We start from the raw sequence: 20,668 nt of genomic DNA on the forward strand, positions 1-20,668 counted from the left end.
TGAGTACAAGGGCAGAATCACTTTGTTGGGGCCATTTCCAACAGGGGACACTGAGCATTTGGTCTCCACCTGCCTGGAACCCTCATTTTCTCACACACGGAGCTGGGACACAGCCAGGGAGAGCATCAGCCAGCACCAAGCCACAACGGGCTGAGCGAGGCTTGCTCACAGCCAGCGGCCCTAAGGCAGTTAGGGGCTCCCATTGCAGCAGGCTGCCGCCTCCGGGCTGAGCGAGGCGGGCACAAGGCGAGCAATAGCGCCCAGCGCCCTGCCTTCCTCTCCTGCCCTCCCCAACATGGCGGCGCGGAACGGCCCACCTGCCCTTTTCGACCTCCCCAACATGGCGGCGGGGAAGGCCCTGCCTGTCTTCAGCAGCGCTGTCGCAATAGCGCCCCGCTGTCGCCGAGCTTTACGGTAGTGCCGTAAAGCGGATCGGCAAGGCGGCCAGCTGAGGTGGTTGCTGGAGAAGCCAGGGCCGCCATGGACCGGAGGAAGAAGCCGCTGGATGTGGCCGCCTCCTCGGTGAGTGAGCGACCCTGGCAGCGGCCGGGAAACAGCGAAGGAACCCTCCACCTCCCCAGGAAGGCTGGGAGCGCGGTTTGTGAGGGGCAGGGGCGGCCCGGCGTGCCCCGCTCCCCGCAGACGAGGGCAGCCGGGGCGGTATTGCTGCCCCCCTCGCCTCAGCCCCAGGTCGCTGACACGCAGGCTCGTTACAGCAAATGCTGATATAAAGCCTTTAACGCCCTGCCTCACGCGTGCTGGTGCTGCGTCATGGTTTTGCGAGGGGTTGTGGCGTCGGGGTTTCGCCCCTTCGCCTTCCTGACTACGCTTCATCTGAGTATGCCAGGGCTGAATTTGCCCGCTGAGTTAGCAACGATTGGGGTGTGAGGGCAAAATCTGAGTGTATTTCTCGATTTCTAAATAACATCATGGCAGATGAGCCTCTGGCCCTTGGGAGGTGCTGCTCCACTCTGCTCTCCAGCGGTCTGTTAACAAGAGATTGCTATCAAATACTTCATTTTTTCCAAATAAGCAGTTAATGTGAGCTATGGGTTGTGTTATACGAAACATTTAACATGGAATTTTTGGATGATCTCCTCTAAGCATTCAGGGGTAAGAAAAGGGTTAATTTACAATACTAGGGCTGCATCAAAAAAAGTGTGACCACCACGTCAAGGGAGGTGATTCTTACCCTCTGTTCTGCTCTTCTGAGAACTCACCTGGCTTCAGTTCTGGAGTTCTCAGAACAGGAATGACATGGATCTGTTGGAGTGACTCCAGGGGAGGCCACGAAGATGATCAGAGGGCTGGAGCATCTCCCATAGGAGGGCAGCTTGAGAAGGTTCCAGGGAGACCTTAGAGCAGCTTCCAGTACTGAAAGAGCCCCTCCCCAGCTTTCCTGTAGGTTCCCTTCATCAGGGAGTGCAAGGACAGGACAAGGGGAAAAAATTTTAAGATGAAAGAGGGGAGATTTATATTAGATATTAGGATGAAATTTTTTAATGGTGAGGGTGGTGAGGCACTGGCACAGGTTGCCCAGAGAAGTTGTGGCTGCCCCATCCCTGGAGGTGTTCAAGGCTGTATTGGATGGGACTTTGAGCAGCCTGATCCATCAAATTCTGTGATTTTTACAGGGACCTCACAAGCAAATCCTTTAGTGTTTCGTACAAATATTAATAGCAACGATCTTTGAGATTGGATAAGTGCTTCGAAGTTCCACATAAAAATGCAATCAAATGTTTATGTAACTGTAAATGCCAAATTGTTTTAGCAGAAATGTAGTTATTACTTTATTACAGTAACTTCTGTGATATTACTTGATTATTTATTTATTTATTTTCCTGTTGATGTAGTTGGTAGATCTCAAAGCAGAACTCTTCCGAAAGCAAGAACAATTTAAGAAAGAAAAGATATTGAAAGAAGCTGGCATCTTTGCAAAGTCCAAAACTGCTAACAAGGTGGGAATATTTTTCCGTGGTTGTTTTTGTCACTGTTTCTCCTTACAGTAAGTTCTATAGCTTTTCAGCGTTAGAATACAGTATTTCTGCTACATTTGAAGAACATGCAGCATTTAAAGTGTTTTACTGTAAGCAGACAAACTGGTTGTATTTTATATCTCAAATTAAGGTAATAAAGAGTAGAAACAATCCATAGCTTTGTTATTACTTTATTAATCAGAAAGTTTGTTCTTATTAGTTTTTTTTAACCTTAACATCTTTGCCGGAGTAGATTGTGTCTGCTTTCTGAGTGCTTCTTTCTTTACGTTTATTTCTCAGCTTGTCCATAACTATTAAATCGTACCACAGTCTGTGTAATTTCAGGATATACTTGCTGCATTCTGCAGCACAGTAGGTATAGTCTCAAGTTAAACGTGTTTAAGATATTATTTACGAAGTCCCTCATGACTGATTTCCAAAGTTGTCATTGTGGAGTTGAAATACTTTTTAATGATGATAATTTCAGTGGTTTTATTTATTTAGTTAATTGTTATAAAATTGTACTCCACAGAAACCAAGTATCTGGAACAAGCAAAACACAGGGGTTGCAAATCGAGCCGAGAAAGATGTTGAGCAGAAGATAGAAGAGGAGCATATATTAGATAAATCAAGGTAACTGTTGGGCTCTGTAAGAAAGCAACTTTTGTAGAACTTGTTTTTCAGTGTTTAGAAAAGCACATAAAGCAAGTTATGCACATTTTGGACCAGCAGTTTTCATTAGACCAACCAGTAAGACCAGCGTCAATTCCATGCTTTTTACCAGTAATGCACAAGCTGCATCCCAGCAGGCTCATGCTGTAAGGATACCTCTCATAGCTGTCTAGGTATGTCAGGTTACTGATTTTCAAAAGTCAGGGCAGCGATATATCAGGTTTCCATACCAGAATGTTTCTTGAATGGCACAAGATGGCTTACTTTTTTGCAAGATTTGACCCATCTTCTAAATGGATTAATTGTGCAATAAGATATATGCTGAGAATACAATTTATAAGGCATTTGCTGCTTTTCTGTAAGCAGTCCCTAGCTCTTCAAAATTGTTTTCAACCATTCCAGAAATCGACTAACGTTTTGGCTAAGATTAACTGTAACTCCATGTTGTATCTTCCTGGTTTTCCTGTAAAACAGTATTTCAGTATCTCATACTTGCAGATAACTTGCAGCTTCCAGTATTTATCTGACAGACTGTAGTAGTTAGACAGAGGTGGAATACTTGTTACATTGTGTTCCTGCCTACTTGGTGAATTACACTTAAGATTAATTTTGTAACTTCAGTAAACTCTGCAACTGGATATCAGTGTGTCTTCAGAAATGTTGGTTAAGGTTCAGAACAAAAAACCAGGCATAAGTCAGCTGCCAGTAAACATTTTAAGCACTCCTAGTACTTACCCATTGCATTTAAGGCTAAATTGGCCATTCTGAACTGTATTTGGAATTGGTGGGATTGTAATGGTGATTTTTTTTTTTTCTTTTGCAGGAAGAAACTAGAAGAGAAAGCAAAGCTGTATGAGAAAATGACAAAAGGCGACTTTCCAGGTGAACAAAACTAGTTTAAAATTAGTATTTTGTTTATATATATATATATGTTTGTGAAGTTCACCTTAAAAGTTGGTATTTCTGACTGTCTGGTGACTTACAGCAGGTACACGATGAATTCACTGCTTGTCTTCTTACACGAGAAAGTTTTTTTTTGAGTCATTATACAAAGTGATTGACATGGGTTATTCTGCTTTGAAAGGGAGAAAAAATAAAGGTACTGGAGAAAAATTAACTTGTTGAAGGTGCTAGTAAAGCGCTATGGGCTTGTTTCACTCACTTGTTCATTAAGTGGGTGGAATATATTTTGTTTTTTTCAATACAGAATCTCAGAAAAACAAAATTAATTTATTCTCCACTATGTAGTCTTTGGTTTGCATTGCTGATTTTGCTGATTTTCTGTCCTGCATTCTAATTCTTGGACCTTTATTAAGAAGAGGAGCAGAATGGGACTCTGGCTGGTCTGTATGTGAATGCCAGTCACGCAGCTAATAGAGAATCTGTCCCTTTTTTCTCTCACTCATTCAATCCCTTGCAAGAAGTAATTATTAAAATAGAATCCGAATCTTGTGATTAATCTCTAATGATTTCTTTACCAGTGTCCATCTTTGTCCATATCGCCCCACTTTTGTCTACTCTCGAGAAGTGTTCTAGTGACTGCTTAATTACTGCCCACATACCAAATGTTAAGCATCAAGAAAGTACTTGGAACTGTTACAGAACAAACCTGTACTTCTGAAATAGTTAACAAGAAGAGAATATTTTAGTGCAAAGACTGCAGCCTTTTCCATATTGTACACGAACAATTAATTGCTCTAAAATACCCTGAGACTTCTATTCAATTCTTCAATTTATAGCTTCAAGTTGGTTTGGCAGTGAATGAGAGTTAAGTATTCCCCAATAGCTTGGGCAAGGGCATTACTGGCAGCTGAAAAGCTGATTGTGGCTATTTTGTATTGATTTTGTGCTCAGTTTTGTTCTTTTCATGGCTGTGCACTAAGAATCGATTTTCTGACTCAGATGAAGAAACTGAGGATTTGTACCTAGTGGATTTTACTCAGAAGATCATAGACAAACAGCACGAAGTACAGGAGCTGCATCAGAGTGAAGCTGTTAAAAAGACTTCAGAAAAAGAGACAGATGATGAGGAAACTCAACCTGAAATGGAAGTACCACCACCAGAGGACCCAGATGAAGAATGGTTCGTACTAGTGGTTGGGCTGCACTGTCCTGACTAGTCCATTTCTTGACAATTGCATGAGAAGATAATTTTATTCTCCAAATTATGTGGAGTGGCACCTTTTTTTTGGTTAATACTACACTTTGAGAAGAGGTGGTAACACTCTTCCGTTTCATGTCTCATTAAAAGGCTGTCATGTTATTTCATGTTACTTTACTTTCCATTTGGGTAACACTGCAACAGAGTCTACATCCGGGATTTTGAGAAATAGAAATCAGGGAAGTGTACCAGAAGTGAGACATAATGTCGTCTCTTATTTTCTTGCATACTTTATTGGAGTTGTGATCGCAGTATTGCTACAGTATTATTCTTTGGTGTCTTGAATTGAAATGTACTTTAGCAAAACTTAGGCATTTTATTAGATTCACCTTCCCTTCTCTAATTGTGTGTGACTTGCCAAACGAGCAGTTATTTTCATTGCACAACTTCCTTTTAAAGGAAAGACAGTCTGATTGGAAAAAGAACTTTTTCCAGCATTTTTTCCACTGTTTAATAGCAGCACAGCAAGTAATCTATGACAGTTTTCTGTGACATTCCACGTAACCACTAGTTTTTCATCCAAGACATTAGGAATAATTATGAAACCAGTCTGACTGAACATTTTCCTTGCCCATTTGTTTAAAATGCATATGGAACAGAGATTTATAGTTTTGGTGATCAGTCTAAAATAGCAGTAATGGTTACAAAACCGACAACCCCTGTTCTCTAGTTTATCAGGCCAAGATAAGATTTGCAATGTAACGTTTCAAAATAAGTTGGGAGAATTAATGCAACGGAGTACCAGAAAACTGCTGGGTTAGAAAGGCAGATGCACCTGTTACAGCATCGTAGTGAAATTCAAGATGAAACCATCAGTGAGCGGTGGGCTCAGACTGCTTTGTGTGCTCATCACCTTAAAGTGTCAGAAATTTAAACTGATACTTTTTACTGCTCACACGGTGCTTTTCTGCCATTGCCTGCATCTCATCCATGGCGTGTTGTTATTAATATATTGTCCTTCTCAGTGAGCCCATATCCTAATGAGGCTATTTGGGTGCCAGCATACAGAATTGTAATTATTCTGCAGCGATCTTTAGTTACATCTTTGCTGTAGGGAATGCAGACTTTCTTTTATTTCTACTACAGTTACAGCATAATGAAAACAAAAGGCATTGAGTATAGACTAAACTTAGAGATTATGTAAAAGACTTAACTTACCAAAAGAACAATCTTTACAAGTTTGGGAAGTAGATTGCCAGTCATACTTTCTCAGATGTATTCAGTATTAATTCTTTAGAATGGGATAATTGAGGCAGCTTGATGCTAAAGAACTTTCTAACATTACGGGACACTAAGTATAGCTTTTAACAGCTATCTCAACAATTGTAAATTAAGTGTTCAGTACTATAAAGGGTTGAATGAGAAGCACAATATATGCTTCAAAGGAACATTTTGCTTGTATTTTAGTCAGCCTTTGTTATGCCAGTTTAATGAATGCTATCAACCTGTTCTAAATGAGCATTAGACTGGGAATTGAAATGTATTGTAGCAATTTCATATCTGCAAGAAGTCAATGCCACATCATTATTTTCACCATGGGAAACAAGTACTAGGCTTAGTTTTATTTTGGTGTGAAAAATACGTGACATTGTAACTTCTGAACTTTTTTTTTTTCACACCATCTTACTGCCAAGGCAAACAGCCAGCTCAAAGCAAGCTCAATAAAACTGTCATGTGCCCCGTTCAGTATGCATCCTTTTAACCTATGAGTCTGTTAATTGAAAGGTAGAAGAAACTCTTAGGCATGGAGGGACTGAAAGATGATGAATACTTTTTGGAAAGTGTTGCTGCTTTTGTCTTATATTGAAGAGTTCTATTCTGCAAATAGAAGCTCCGCATCAAATCTGCTTTGTTTTCATTACAGGGTTGATTATGTTGATTTCTTGGGCCGATCTAGACGCTGTATGAAGAAGGATTTGCCAAGTCTGCTTAAAATGGATCAGGAACTTCAAGGGAAAAGGTGTGATTTATCTAAGAAGTGCCTGTTCCTTTTAGTGAGAAGGAAGAGAAGCTGTGCTTTGTCACCCCACTCTTAGTCCAGAATCATTGATGCTACTGCTTTCTCTAGGTTTACTTTAGAGAAAATTCTGCTGGTTATGTCATTGTTCCTTAAAAAATAGATAGAGTAGCTACAGAAAATTTCTGTGTGACTGATTTTATCAAAGCTTTCTATTATAAATTAATATCGTGTTCCAAGGCTTCTGCTTTATTTCACTTTGTCAGCCGACTATTTGAGACACGTAGTTTTAAATTGCAACATAGTAGATACCATGGTTATCAACTAAAAGCCCAAATGAAATTTTTAATAAAGTACTAAGGGACACTTTTTGATGTAAATGCTGAATAAATCTAAAACATAATTACGGAGCATAGTTTGCAGAGCAAAGTTCTAATAAATTGACTTGCCAATCTCGTGCCTATTTGATGCGCCTTTTAAAACTGTGGGCCTTGCATGAAAATTATATTTTGTTATACCTTCCAGAAAATGCCAGAGATGTGATTCCTGATTCTGTTTAACATGAAAACTGATGATGGTCTTTTAGCAATTCCAAATTCATCATGACATTGGTTATAGTTCCATTTGTTTGGCTTTGCTCTTCTTTTAAACAGCTGTTTAACAGCTCTTCTTTAAAATTATTTTGGCAGCACTTAGAATTGTTTTCAGAAAATAATCTAAAGGCACCTCAACTGACCCCTGAAGTGAAAATTCATTCACACTAATGACTCATGACTGTGTCCTTATATTTTAAATGTAAGATGGAGAATATGAGTGCTTTGAAATTGTAGACTCTGCATTGATGTAGATGTCAGACTAAATAATACTTTTACTGTTTGATGCTGTGAAACAGATAAGTTCTGCTCTGTAATCCTGAACTTCTTTTTTTTTGTTAGACAAGTTCCAGATGGGAATACCCTTTTATCTGAAGACATGAGAAGAGAACTTCAGAGACAGCAGTGGGAAAAAGAAGAAGAAGAAGCCCTCAGAAAACCCATGGGACCTATACATTATGAGGACATTCGAGAAAATGGTATACTTCCATGCTTTATATCACTTATCTTTATATCACCAAAGACATTAGTTTTAGAGGAAGCAAGGGAAAATTACTTCTTGTGCCTTTATGGTATGTGTGAAGGTATGTGTTATGCCACATGTAATAACCATTCAAATTGCCAGTATCTAAATCTAGATTTATTTTTCCTCAAATTGTATTTTTCTCAAATGTATTTTTAAAATTTCATTACCTCCTCATTTGTTCACCTTCAGAAAGCTTCCCATCATGCATCATCTAAACCAAGCGTTTTTTAGCCATCTAAAACTAATGTGGTATATGTTGTTAGGAGTAAACCAGTGCCTGAAAGCAGGGTGCATGGTGTTTGTAATTACTGTCCATTGTATATGGAGTGTATCTTAAATTTATTGATTTTCTTTTCAGAGGCCAGACAGCTTGGTGTTGGTTACTTTGCTTTTTCTCGTGACAAAGAACTTAGGGATAAACAACGGGCAACACTGGATATGCTAAGAGAGCAGGTACGAGTTTAAAGAGCAAATTAATATGAGCATGTCCTAGTTTCAGCGGTCACTGTCTTCGATTTGTTGTATAGCTCATACATTAGGTGATACCTGCAGCTGACTCAAGAGAAAATTGAGCCTCTTTTTCCCTTTTGAAATGTGGTACTTGATAAGGATTGGTTTTAGTTGTTTAGTGAAGGAAGATATGTAGTTGATCATAATAACAAGGGAAGATTAATTCATGCTTTTCTTTCTGTTAAGACACTTGATCAGAGAACTAAACGTGAACAGTTAAAAGAAAAACGGAAGGCAGCTCTAGATGCAAGGCTGTCTAAACTTCGAGCACGGAAGATTAAGAAATTACGGGAAGCTGGATTAGAGGAAGAGGCAGAAAAATTGGAGAAAGGAGGAGGTATGATCTGCTGCCTCTTTAAGTTAAATACTTGCTATTTCATCTTGTACCTGATTGGTGGGCAGCATACTCTAATTAATTTAGGTTTGGAAATTGGACATCCATCTGACTTTAGGATTTAGGATGATGAATTTGCGTTCTAATCCCATCTCTGTGCAGTCTCCCTTATGACACTTCTAGTCACTTGTACTGTTTTCTCCCACTGTAAAATGTGGCTGATGTTTCACTGTGTCAGAATTCTATGAAGTGATTAATTGTGAAGTGTTCTGGAAACAGTAATGTGCCACTGCTGTTACTGTTGTTCAGGAGAATAAGAATGCAAATTGTTTTCTCCAGTAAATGAAAGGGAGATAACGTGCTACTGATCTCATTTTTACCTAACTTTCTATCTTCAGTACATCAGTCAGCATGTTCCTTTTTGGGTTATTAGGCAGTAGATTTTCAGCAGTCTTTCTGATACAGCTAGAAAAGTAATGAAGCGTCTCTTGGTAGATATGATTCCTTATTATCTGGTTTATCCATTATCTTCTCTGAACTAATATGCAGTAATTAAAAAAAATCACCTCCCCACTCAGATGCATTTCATTATTAGAATTAAATTAGATAACAATTAAGAACTCTATAAATGCAAATAACTCCTGCTTCCTGTTCCTCATATGACGTTCGCATAGATTTTATCCTGTTACTAGCAAAAACTACTATCTCTTTCTGTTACAGAGGTGAAAGATGTTACTGCTGAACCGGAAGCTCCAAGAGTTCCTGCAGCGAGTAGAAAAGTAGAAGTTGTCATTCAGGAGAGAAGAGATACAAAGCCTGGCGTGCCTTATGTTAGAGAGTGGGATAAAGGCAAAGGTAAGGAAATGCAGATTCAGAAACACTGTCTGGAAGCAGGGTGCACTCTGTTACTTTTTTTCTATTTTGTGACAAAGTATGGCAAGCCTGAGGAGCAATGAAGTACTTTCTCCTTTTCTGTTGGTTACTGCTTAGTGTCCAGTGCAGTGGTGAACAAGGCATCCCTTAGTGCCAGTAGCTGATATAATGTCCCCATAATTTTTACTTAATGCTTTGATTGGTTTGTATTTTGATTGACCCCCAACTATTTAGTTGTTTTTCATAACCAATGACCACATTGTGAAAGGATCTTAAAGTGACTAGGATTAATTTTATTGAGGATGCTGGTTATCTTTTAACGTTCAATGCTTTTGTTCCTGCTCTGTAAAGGAAGTGGTCTGTCAGCTTAGCCAGTAATGTAGTATGAGATGGAAAAGTAACTTCAATTGTCTTTTCATAGCTGCATCTTCTGTTTGCTAATTTGTTTTCCCTGCTTTCCGACTGATCTTCAGACCCTGAAATCTATATTCAATTTACCATTTTGCCTAACAGAGCTGATGTTTGGACAATGGTCAAAGAAACAGGAAGAACTCAGAGACGAGCGAGATCCAGAGTTTGCGCCACCTTCTGATTACTTTATGGGACAAAAGAAAGATGACAGTTACAGGAGTCGGAATTTGAACAGTCCTGAGACTTCCTCTGAAAAATTAGAAGCGGAGACAGTCCAAAACCAACAGATGCCATCAGCACAGGCTAACGGCAGCAGCACTGAAGATGTACCACCATCAGTGCAGGCTCACCATAGCAATGGTCAAGATGAGTCAGCATCAGCAGAGGCCTGTGGCAGTGGCACTCAAGATGCACAGTCATCAACAGAGGATGACAGCAGCGATGATGAGGATATGCTGTCATCGGCACAGGCTTATGGCTATGGTCCCCATGGTATACCACCACCAATTCAGGTTTACGGCTATGGTGCCCATGGTGTACCACCACCAATGCAGGCTTATGGCTGTAGCACTCATGATATGCCATTTCCGATGCAGGCCTATGGCTACAGCACTCAAGGTATGCTGCCACCAATGCACCCTTACGGCTACAGCACTCATGACATGCCATTCCCAATGCAGGCTTACGGCTACGGCACCCAAGATGTGCCACCACCAGTGCACAACTACTGCTGTGGCACCCAAGATGTCATGCCTTCAATGCAGGCCTGTGGCTGCGGCACGCAAGATGTCGCATCTTCAGTTCAGGCCTGTGCCTGCAGCACCCAAGATGTGGCATCTTCAGCACAGGCTTGCGGCTGCAGCCCTCAAGATGTGGCATCCTCAGTGGAGACCTGTGGCTGCAGCACTGAAGATGTGGCATCTTCTGCACAGACCGAGAGCAATGACACTCAAAATCAGGAGCCACTTTACCAAAGTCTAGATGATATGCTGTCTTATTACAGACAAGTGACTTGAACTGAGCAAATAGATAAGCAAGAATTTAAGAACTAAGTAGAATTATCTTCCCAGCGAGAATGTTATTTTCCTACATCTGGGAAAAACAAATTTCTGTACATAGATCAAAATAAATCTCCTGGAGACCTAAGCCAGTTTATATCACAGCTGTATTATATCCCTGTTTGTTCCTTTTTTTTTTTCCCTTCTCTTTTAAAATTATGTGGAGTTTTGGGGCAGTACTTATTTAGTTTAGTACATATTTCACTTTAACTCTTTGCCATTTATACCTTAATGTTGGGATATATTAATGGCTTTCTTTCCAACGGTGAACTCTTCCTTTACTCTGTGACTCCTCAGACGGCTTCTGGTGTGGACATGCTGCAAGGTCAGTGATATCCGTAGAAGCAGTGTTGGAATGGCAGGCCCTCTGCTGCCAAGTACAGAACAATTTCAGGGAATTTGTTACCTTCTTCATCTCCTGCCTTTAGGAAGTGCAGAATATTATCTAGTGAAGGGTGGTGTTTCACATGGTTGTAATTGCTTCTGCATTCCTGAGGTCTGTATATAACTCATAATTCTGTGAAGCAACTTAAAGTGGAGAGAGGCACTGCAGAAATCGATAAATAATGATGGGTAGACTAAGAATAAACGCTTCACTGAAGCAGCAGTCTTGACACCTGAAACTACTGTCATACCGGTTTAGAAAATGCTCTCGTAATTTTCCAAGTGCATTTTTCTTGCATCATCTGTTATACTTATGACTTTAATTTAGTCAATACTTTTTTTTCTGACAACTGTGATACCGGAGTCATATAAAAGCAGAATGTCCTCTTGCCAAACAAGCTTGTATTTCAGAATCTTAGTAAATAAGAATGCTACTTATTTACCATGTAGCATACTTTTATTTTTGAAGGTAATTTAGATACTCCTATTTATATCTTAGAAGCTCATACAAGGATAAGACCTAGAAAAGCAGGTTACAATGGGTGTAGACTCTCTCAAGTAAATGACAGTGATAATCTCATTTGAATGAAATGGTGACTAGCCAAAGAGATAGAGAGAACGTGCTATTCTTGTGTTCTCCAGTCAGATCTTGGGCTGCTTTGCTAAGCCTTGTGAACAGCAATGTGTTCAAGGTGACTGAGCAAGCTTAGCAACATGTAGAACACGTTCACTGTCCCCAAACTCCATTATAACCTCAGCAAGTAAACACACTTCCATCTCTTGTCTTTCCTGTATCACTTGCTTTTGCACATGGCTTTGCAGAGCAGGAATAACACCCCACAAGGGCACTAGTGGTACCATTTTAAAGGCACAAAATGCCCCAGTCTTTTGGCTTCACCACATGGTTAAAAGATTGGAGCTCAATGATGACTTTGGGGTTTGGTTTCTCTCAGCAGACCTAGAACTTCAGGACAATAAGGCACTATTAATAGCCATGTTCACCTGAAAGGTATGGAAAGCTTAGCAGCAGCTCATTGATTTTGCTGCTGCTGACACTCATCTAAACTTGCTGTTGTGTGTGGCATTAGGAAGTGTATTTCTTCCTTCCCTTGAATATCTTCAAGAACCTGAAAATAAATAATGATCATATACTAATGACTGAAAGGAAAAGGAGGATGTTACAAACCCATTGTGTGCTTACCAAATGCGAGAGCGTCATCACCCGGGTTTTTCAATATGCAGATTTTTTTCCTTACAGATTTGGTACAATCTCCATGAGGTGGCAGTCTAGCCTTAGGAATTTCGTAGAAGTACTGCCAGCACTCAAAAAGAAGTGGTCAAAACACAGGTTTCAAATTTGACTAGTAAGGAAAACCATCTTCTTGCAGTGCCACCAGTTGTTGATCTTGCATGCAGAAATGAATGTTAGATGTTGTCATGTTCATAAAGAAGTGTTTGGTTGCCTACACAGTAGGCAAAAGCTGGTTGCTAAAGCTAGAGTTAGTTGTAAAAACTAATACTTCTATAGTACTAGACTGCTTTGGGTGAATTTCCTAGGTATCCACTATCAAATCCCACTGCTGTACCTCACTGAGGGAATCACCATCTTTCTCCTCATGCTTAACTGTGATCCGTTGGAATAGTTGAACATGTCTAATATCATGTCGATAGAGTGACTTAACAGGGCAGCCTGGTTGTTAAAGCACAAGAAATAAAGGACCTCACTAGATTCTTACCGTCAGTCTGGGAAAGCTTTGTTCAAATGGTGTAACTTTTGTGCATATGAGTGAGCGAATGGTATGTTTGGACACAAAATAGCTTAGCTGTATGTTGGAATAAACACTGGAATTAACATCTAAGATTTCAGTTGTAGCAAGCAATTTCAATATGTGAGGCAGGGTAGAATTGGTTTCCAGCTTAGAAACACTTTTTTATTTTTTTAAAGCAGGTAATAGATTTAGAAATATTTTATGAAATCTATTGGAAAAAGCAATCCCTTTTGACCAGAGATTCTTTAACTAATCTGTAATTAAATATCATAGCAAGAAATAATTTAGTACTATTGTTTCTGGGTTCCTGCAAATAAGATCAGAGTGACTGAGAGATTCTTCTACTTGAAAAAAATTGAAAAACAAAAATTTAAAAAATAACATGTATTTTATATCTTTGAAAGGTCACAACTTAGAAACCACTCTAATGTCCAAATGATACCATGACAGTCTGGAGAAAAGGGAGACGGAAGATGGAGATTGCTGGAGCTGCTAAAGGCCACCAGAGAATCACTAGTCTATGCAGAGTTAGACCCAGGACCTCTGTGCTCAAATTGTCTTTGGGTCATATTGTGACCCTCTCTCTGATTTTGTGGTTTTTTTAAGGCAGCTGTGGAAGGAAGGATCAACTGGAACGTAAAAGCATGAGAAACTCCCCAGAGTGTTTTGGAGCTTGCCAGACACTGTACTTCTAGTGTGCAGGAACAGGCATGTAGTACTCTGTATCACAGAGCTGACTTGAGGGCATGCCTGGGTCCTTGTGACGTGCAGCCCCTCAAGTTTTGGAACGTCAAAGGTGGAGACCAAAGCCTATTCTTGCCAACAACCACAGCACAGGAGCTTCCTGATTTAGCTCTTCATAAGATGTCTCTTAGCCAGGAAAAGGCTCTGTGTGGTCCTGTGGAATTTGAAGCAATCTGAACGTTAAAGGTAAGAAATGTCGATGTTATTTTTCAGGGGAAAGCAGCTCTAATCTGCTGAGGATTCCCACTTCATATAGTCCTTTGAAAATTTAGCAATTTAGCTCCATTGAAAATCCCATTACAAATGTTTACTACTTGATTACAAAGGATTAAAATCCAGAGGGGTACCTGTAGTCCAGTGTAATGGGGATGAGCGGCAAAGTCCTTTGATGGTTTTTGGACATGTTTTGAAGATAAAACAGTAAAAGCAAGAGGTGAGAAAGGCCTAAGGTATGAAGTCATTGAGTCTGGGCAATTCTGGTAGACACATACATAAATGTGGGACTGCATGTCAGAATTAACTGCAGTTCTTCAATAGAAGTGAGGCATTTTAGGATGTTTTGGATCATGTACTTCATGTTTTCTTAGCCTCTCTTGGTCTAGAATCATAGTACATTACAGTTATTTATTAAGCCTCAGAATATTATTCTAACAGAAGATAATACCACTGTCTCTGTTTTCCAGAAAGATTAAAACTGAAATGCAGAGTGTCTTAGGCAAGGTCACAAAGCAAGGATGTGGCAGAGCAGAAGTTTAAACCCAGTTCTCTGGGATGGCTGACTTCTGCTAGAAGAGTTTCATATGTAAGACCACATATGAATCAATATGTGGAAGTCATTCAGACTGAGGTATAATTTCCTTGGAGTTGAACTAACTCTAAAGAGCGAGCAAAGTACTTTAAAACGTTAGAGCTCACCTTGAATTCATTACAGCAATCATATCCTTCAATAGGTTTCCCTATAAAGTATATCTGCATCTATTCCGCTACTGTTTTAATCATTGACATTAATTTCCTACTGCTTCCTGGGCTTTGATTTTTTTTCTGTGCCCTTCAGACTGTGGGTAGTTTTATGTATATAGATGATTTAGGAGCTGTGTTGTCTTTGCAGTAGTTGAACACTGAGCTAGAGCTGCACTAAGGAATGAGACGTCATTTATTACATAGCATTATGTATCAAAGTGCTCCTTTGTTCAGCTCCATTTTCATAGCCTAATATTAATCACAGGAGGACTCTTGGCCAGGAAGGCAGTTCAATGTCTACATTAAACTAAAGCCTATTGAGAACAGCTCTCCCACAGCAGCAATCTGTCACTTTGCCATTTGGTCCCTTTCCCTCTTGTCTTGACTTTTGGCTGAAACGCCTTTGCATATTCTCTCATGCTGTGGAGCACACATTTCTATTCAATCTATTTCACTCTTATTTTACTCGGACCACTTCACGTTCACTTCACTGTGACTGGCAACCTCATTCACTTCATTTAGTAATTTCTGGGCCAAACAATTTCTTATTGTCACACTGCCAAGGTTACATTTCTCTCGTGTTCTGGCCACATCTAGAGGATGTTGTCTCCTATTCCCTTTCCCTCCTCATTTTAAAGCCTACTTTTACCTACTCCAACACCAGCAGAAAATGGGTATGCACTTGGGCTGCGTTGATAAGGATCCATCACTGCTGGTGTATGACTGACGTAAGTAAAGCAAGGCAGGCTGTTTCCACTCCTCTCTGAGTGGGCACAGCTGTGGCCACACTACCTATGGCTGCATTTCATGTGTTGGAAGCAAGCTTTGCCCCAAAGTGAGGGCAAGAGGAGCAGGATCTGAAGGGGTTGAAACTAGATGATCTTTAAGGTCCCTTCCAACCCAAACTATTCCATGATTCCAGTACCTGAAAGCGATACAAGAAAGCTGGGGAGGGACTGTTCACAAAGGCTTGTAAGTGATAGGATGAGGGGGAATGGGTATAAACTGGAGAGGGGCAGATTTAGGCTAGACATGAGGAGGAATTTTTTCACAATGACAGTGGTGAGGCCCTGGCACAAGTTGTCCAAAGAATTTGTGTCTGCCCCATCCCTAGAAGTGTTCAAGGCCAGGTTGGATGGGGCCTTGGACAGCCTGATCTAGTGGGAGATGTCCCTGCCCATCACAGGGGGGTTAGAACTGGATAGGCTTTAAGATCCCTTCCAACACAAATTATTCTATGATTCTATGATTTTTCTCTCTGGTGACCTATGATAGGACCTGAGGGAATGGCAGGAAGATGCACCAGGGGAGGGTTAGGTTGGACATTAGGAAAACGTTCTCCGTGCAGAGGGTGGTGGAGCACCCAGCAGGGCAGCAGTCATGGCGCTGAGCCTGGTGATAGGCAAGAAGCGTTTGGGCAATGCCCTTAGACCCATGGTGTGAACATTGGGGTTACCCTCTGCAGGGACAGGGGCTGGACTCCTTGATCCTTTTGGGTCCTTTCCAACCGGGGTCACTCTGTGACTCTGTGACCCTCAGGGCCGCTGTGCGCGCATCCCCACAGAGCTGTGAGAAGTACCTGCACCCAGTCAAGGTACAGTCATCTTCTACCTTGCTTTATCAAATAAGGATGCGATGTGGGAAAAAAACATTTGCAGACCTCGTTTTTTCTGACACCTCGCTGTGATTTGCTTGCTCATTGTGTGGTAACATGTACATGCACATAGAGACACATGCGCAAGTACTCCTGCTGTTTGAGTGGCAAACAAGTCAGACGATTCCCAAGCTCCCATCACTATATCAGAAAAAAAGGGATATAAATTAGGCATTCCTCTCCTTTTCTGTGCTCTGATTACCTACTTCTACAAACTAGATAAGAGAATCGGTTTAGGGAACAAGCCTGTATGCAGAAACTGTTCACTTACAGATATTGTAGAGACCTGTGAGCTCTGGGACTTTGTGTGAAGGAAGCTTCAATGCTTTACTTTTCAGAGCAAGAAGAATTCCAAATTAGCAAAATTTGGTCTTGAGCAATGAATTCTACCTCCAAGTTAATGATCTGATTTGATACCTATTTATGATCTCAACTTTAAGAAACAGGATTGTATTGATCTTCTAGGTATCTATGACTTAGAAGCTCAATTTTCTGTCTTTTCCAAAGGATTATTGTTTGTTGATGTGAGAATTAATTGGTAAGTTTTACTGCAGCTAGTTTGTATGTTTAATTATCTTGGCATATAAATCTGTCTTGTAAGATGTAGCTATTTTAGGTTAGGAGATAACCTGTCTTCGAGCTGTGAGAATTTATTAATACGCTTAGTTGTCTTGGAAGATGCAGCTTTTGTAAGAGGTAACTTGAAGGGAGTCTCCAGTCATGGTTGGATAGTACAAAAAAAAATAATTCTTTGAAGATTTATATGGTTCTTTGTCTAAAACTAGTCTCTATACCCACTGCTTTTGTAAGATGTGATGCCTTTTTTAGAAGGGCATCCAATTCAGCACTGACTTGTAAAATATATCATTGCCTTTGCTTTTAAGACTTTGTCCTTCTCAATATTTTACCGGTGAATGAGTGTTTCTCACACTGAGAAGGTAGCAAGCAAGTTGGACTGAAGTCCAATGACTGCTTCATGCTACCTTCCTTGCCAACTCTTTGTTCAAGCCCCTTGTGTCCATTTCTCCCAAACCTAACTGCTACATTCCCTCTGCCTCAGATCCACCGCCCCCCCGACTGCTCCGCGCCTCCCGCCCAGCTGCATGGGCCCGCCCGGCGCGCTCTGCGCATGCGTCGCCTCCTCCGGGATTCAGCGGCGCAGTGCGCATGCGCAGCCTCTTCGGCAGCCGCCGCGTTGGGCAGTCCCTTGGCGCAGTGCGCATGCGCGGCGGCGAGAGGCCGAGATCGGACAGGTTGGGGTGTCTACTCTGTGGCACGAGGGCTCCCGCCCCGCCCGAACGGGGCTCTCTGGACCTCGGGAAGTGCGAGCCGCAACCCTCTAGGAACACGTTGCATATGGAAACATCCAGTTTCTCTTCCCGATGACCAGCAAGTCTTACGAGGAGTGCCTGAGGGAGCTGGAGTTGTTTAGCCTGGAGAAGAGGAGGCTGAGGGGAGATCTTATTGTTCCCTACAACTACCTGAGAGGAGGTTTCAGGGAGGAGGGAGCTGGGCTCTTCTTCCAAGTGACAGGGGACAGGACAAGGGGGAATGGCCTCAAGCTGCGTTATGGGGGGCTCAAACTGTATATCAGGAAAACATTTTTCACAAACAGGGTTATCAGGAACTGGCAGAGACTGCCCAGGGATTGGGTTGGGTCACCATCCCTGGAGGTATTTAAAAGACGGGTAGATGAGGAGCTCAGGGATATGGTTTAGTGGCAGATAGGAATGGTTGGCCTTAACAATCCAAGAGGTCTTTTCCAACCTAGTGATTCTATTATTCCAAGTGCCTTGCTGGTCACAGACACCTTTCCTGAAAGAGGGAGCAGCCCCCATCCCACTATGAGAATTGCTGAGTTTTGCTGCAGCTGGTTTGCATGTTTAATTATCTCGTCATACAAATCTGTCTTATAAAATGTAGCTGGTTATCTATGCTTCGAAGACTTTGTCCTTTTCAATATTTTACCAGTGAATAAATGTTTCTCACACCGTCCTTACCGTTCACTCAGGTAAGAAGCGCACTACAGTCTTTCCTACTGAACTCCTGCCTTGGGAATATCAAATTCCTTCCTTGAAGTTCCTATTCCCTGTGCACTGTCCCTGCTATTCCTGCTCTTGTGAGCACTGTGCCCTCCTCCCCACCAGCCCAAGACATTGCTGTGCGCATTGTACAGCAGCTGTAGAGCTGTCAGGATGTAGAAGTCCAAGGAAAATGAGGTGTAGGTGACCATTTGTAGGACACAGGCAAGTGTGTTTCCAGTAGCCACCGGGAACACAGGGCAGAGCACTGCAGCATTCCTACATGGTAACTATGAAACAGAGCATTACTTTGGACAGAGGTGGACCTGAAGGTGACTACTCTCGTGGCGATGGGAGCATCATCCACCCTTTTGTTTAGAGAAAACTTCCAGCCCTCCAGAGAGCATATGCAGATACAGCCACATCTTCAACAGCCTCTGCTAAACCTGAGCCTCCAGATCAAAACTGCAGGTTTTAACACTCAGGCCCTGACTCCCATTCTCAAAAGAGAGCAGAAGCTTCCATTTATTCTCACCAAGGACTGCCAAATTGGCAGACGCACTCTAGTGCACAAGTTCGCAAGTGGTCTGCAGTAACCGTTTCATTTCCAGTATGAAACTAATGCCATTTTTAAACCAAAACCTATGGATAAAAAGAGAAAATATTACATCTTAACAAAAAAGATTTATTCTGACTAAACAAAATGTACAATGTTTCCCAAATGACAGCAAGTTCTGGTGACTCTTTGAAGCCTGCAGATCCATCGAGTAACTCGATCTTTACCCTGCAGATTGGTCAACCTACTTTTTGCCAGACTTCTTTATTCCACCAGTGGCTGCCAAAAGAAACAACACAACTGATTAGACAACTATTACAGAACTCAGCGACAAATCTTATTCCTCATGAAACCGAATACCCCCCAGACTGCCTGTACAACCCAGATCCCACTGGTAAATTGATTTTGCATGTGTAACTCCTCTGTGTTTGCGATCTCACATACTTTATTCTGAAGGAATAACTTACTTAGCATTAGAAACCAAGTTTCTCCTGGAAGGCCCCATAAATCTACAACAAAACTAAACATTTAAACAATTCCTTTGTTCCTCCATGGGCACCCTCCGCTGTTTTATTTCTTATATAGCAGGACTACAGTCTGGTCAAATCAAATCCAAGAGTAAGAGAATAAAAGCGTCAGTATCCCTACAGCAACCAGAGACCCCAGCTAAGATCAAAGCTCTACAGAAGGAGCTACAGGAATTACGAGAATTCCAGTTCCCTGGAACTTTCTGTTCTCTGCAGTCCCTGCTATTGAACAGACTAAATCAGGGTGAAAGAACACAATGTATTAACACAGCAACGGGGGCGGCATTTTTCGTAAATGCTGTTTCTTACAGCATGTGGCACGTATGACCTGTGGAAAAGACAAAAGAAAAGCAAGGCTACAGCAGATGGGCTGTAAGGGCTGATGGTCAACAACAGACTGCACTGTGGTATGATTGCCTTGCTGAGGCCCTTAGAAACAGCCTGGCCCTCCCACAATAACACAGTAATCACTACATGCTTTGGCAAACACTGGACAAGGACCAGATGACTGAAATTCAGTCTAGAAAAAAGCAGAGTAATCATAGAATCATAGAATGGTTTGTGTTGGAAGAGACCGTAAAGATCATCTAATTCCAACCCCCCTGTGATAAGCAGGGACACCCCCCACTAGATCAGGCTGCCCAAGGCCCCATCCAACCTGGCCTTGAACACGTCCAGAGATGAGGCAGCCGCAACTCCTCTGGGCAACCTGCGCCAGTGCCTCACCATTCTCATCATGAATAAATTCCTCCTCATGTCTAGTCTAACTAAATCTGCCCCTCTCCAATTTAAAACCATTCCCCCTAGTCTAATCACTACATGCCAGGATAATAGCAGGAAAGAATGATGAAGAAATCTGTAAGCTGAAGCACCCTATGCAGAACAAGTTTAGGATGATAAGGACACAGAGGAGAGGCTCAGTGAATTGTTTTGCATTGGTCTGTAATACCAAAGATGTTCCGAGTCCCACACTCAGCATGTT

General features: G+C 41.5%; 1 protein-coding gene across 1 annotated transcript; it reads left to right on the plus strand.

The window, feature by feature from the left end:
- Positions 1-363: 363 nt before the first annotated feature.
- On the plus strand, positions 364-13,330 carry CCDC174 (coiled-coil domain containing 174). The gene is made up of 11 exons (XM_054077004.1): positions 364-522; positions 1,854-1,958; positions 2,509-2,609; positions 3,472-3,530; positions 4,551-4,731; positions 6,674-6,769; positions 7,702-7,838; positions 8,244-8,338; positions 8,582-8,732; positions 9,450-9,584; positions 10,116-13,330. The coding sequence occupies exons 1-11, from the start codon at positions 481-483 to the stop codon at positions 11,027-11,029; spliced, it is 2,016 nt and encodes a 671-aa protein (XP_053932979.1). The 5' UTR covers positions 364-480; the 3' UTR covers positions 11,030-13,330.
- The last annotated feature ends 7,338 nt before the right edge of the window (positions 13,331-20,668 follow it).

The sequence above is a fragment of the Cuculus canorus genome, chromosome 11, assembly GCF_017976375.1.
Source record: "Cuculus canorus isolate bCucCan1 chromosome 11, bCucCan1.pri, whole genome shotgun sequence".
In the NCBI taxonomy this organism is placed as follows: domain Eukaryota; kingdom Metazoa; phylum Chordata; class Aves; order Cuculiformes; family Cuculidae; genus Cuculus; species Cuculus canorus.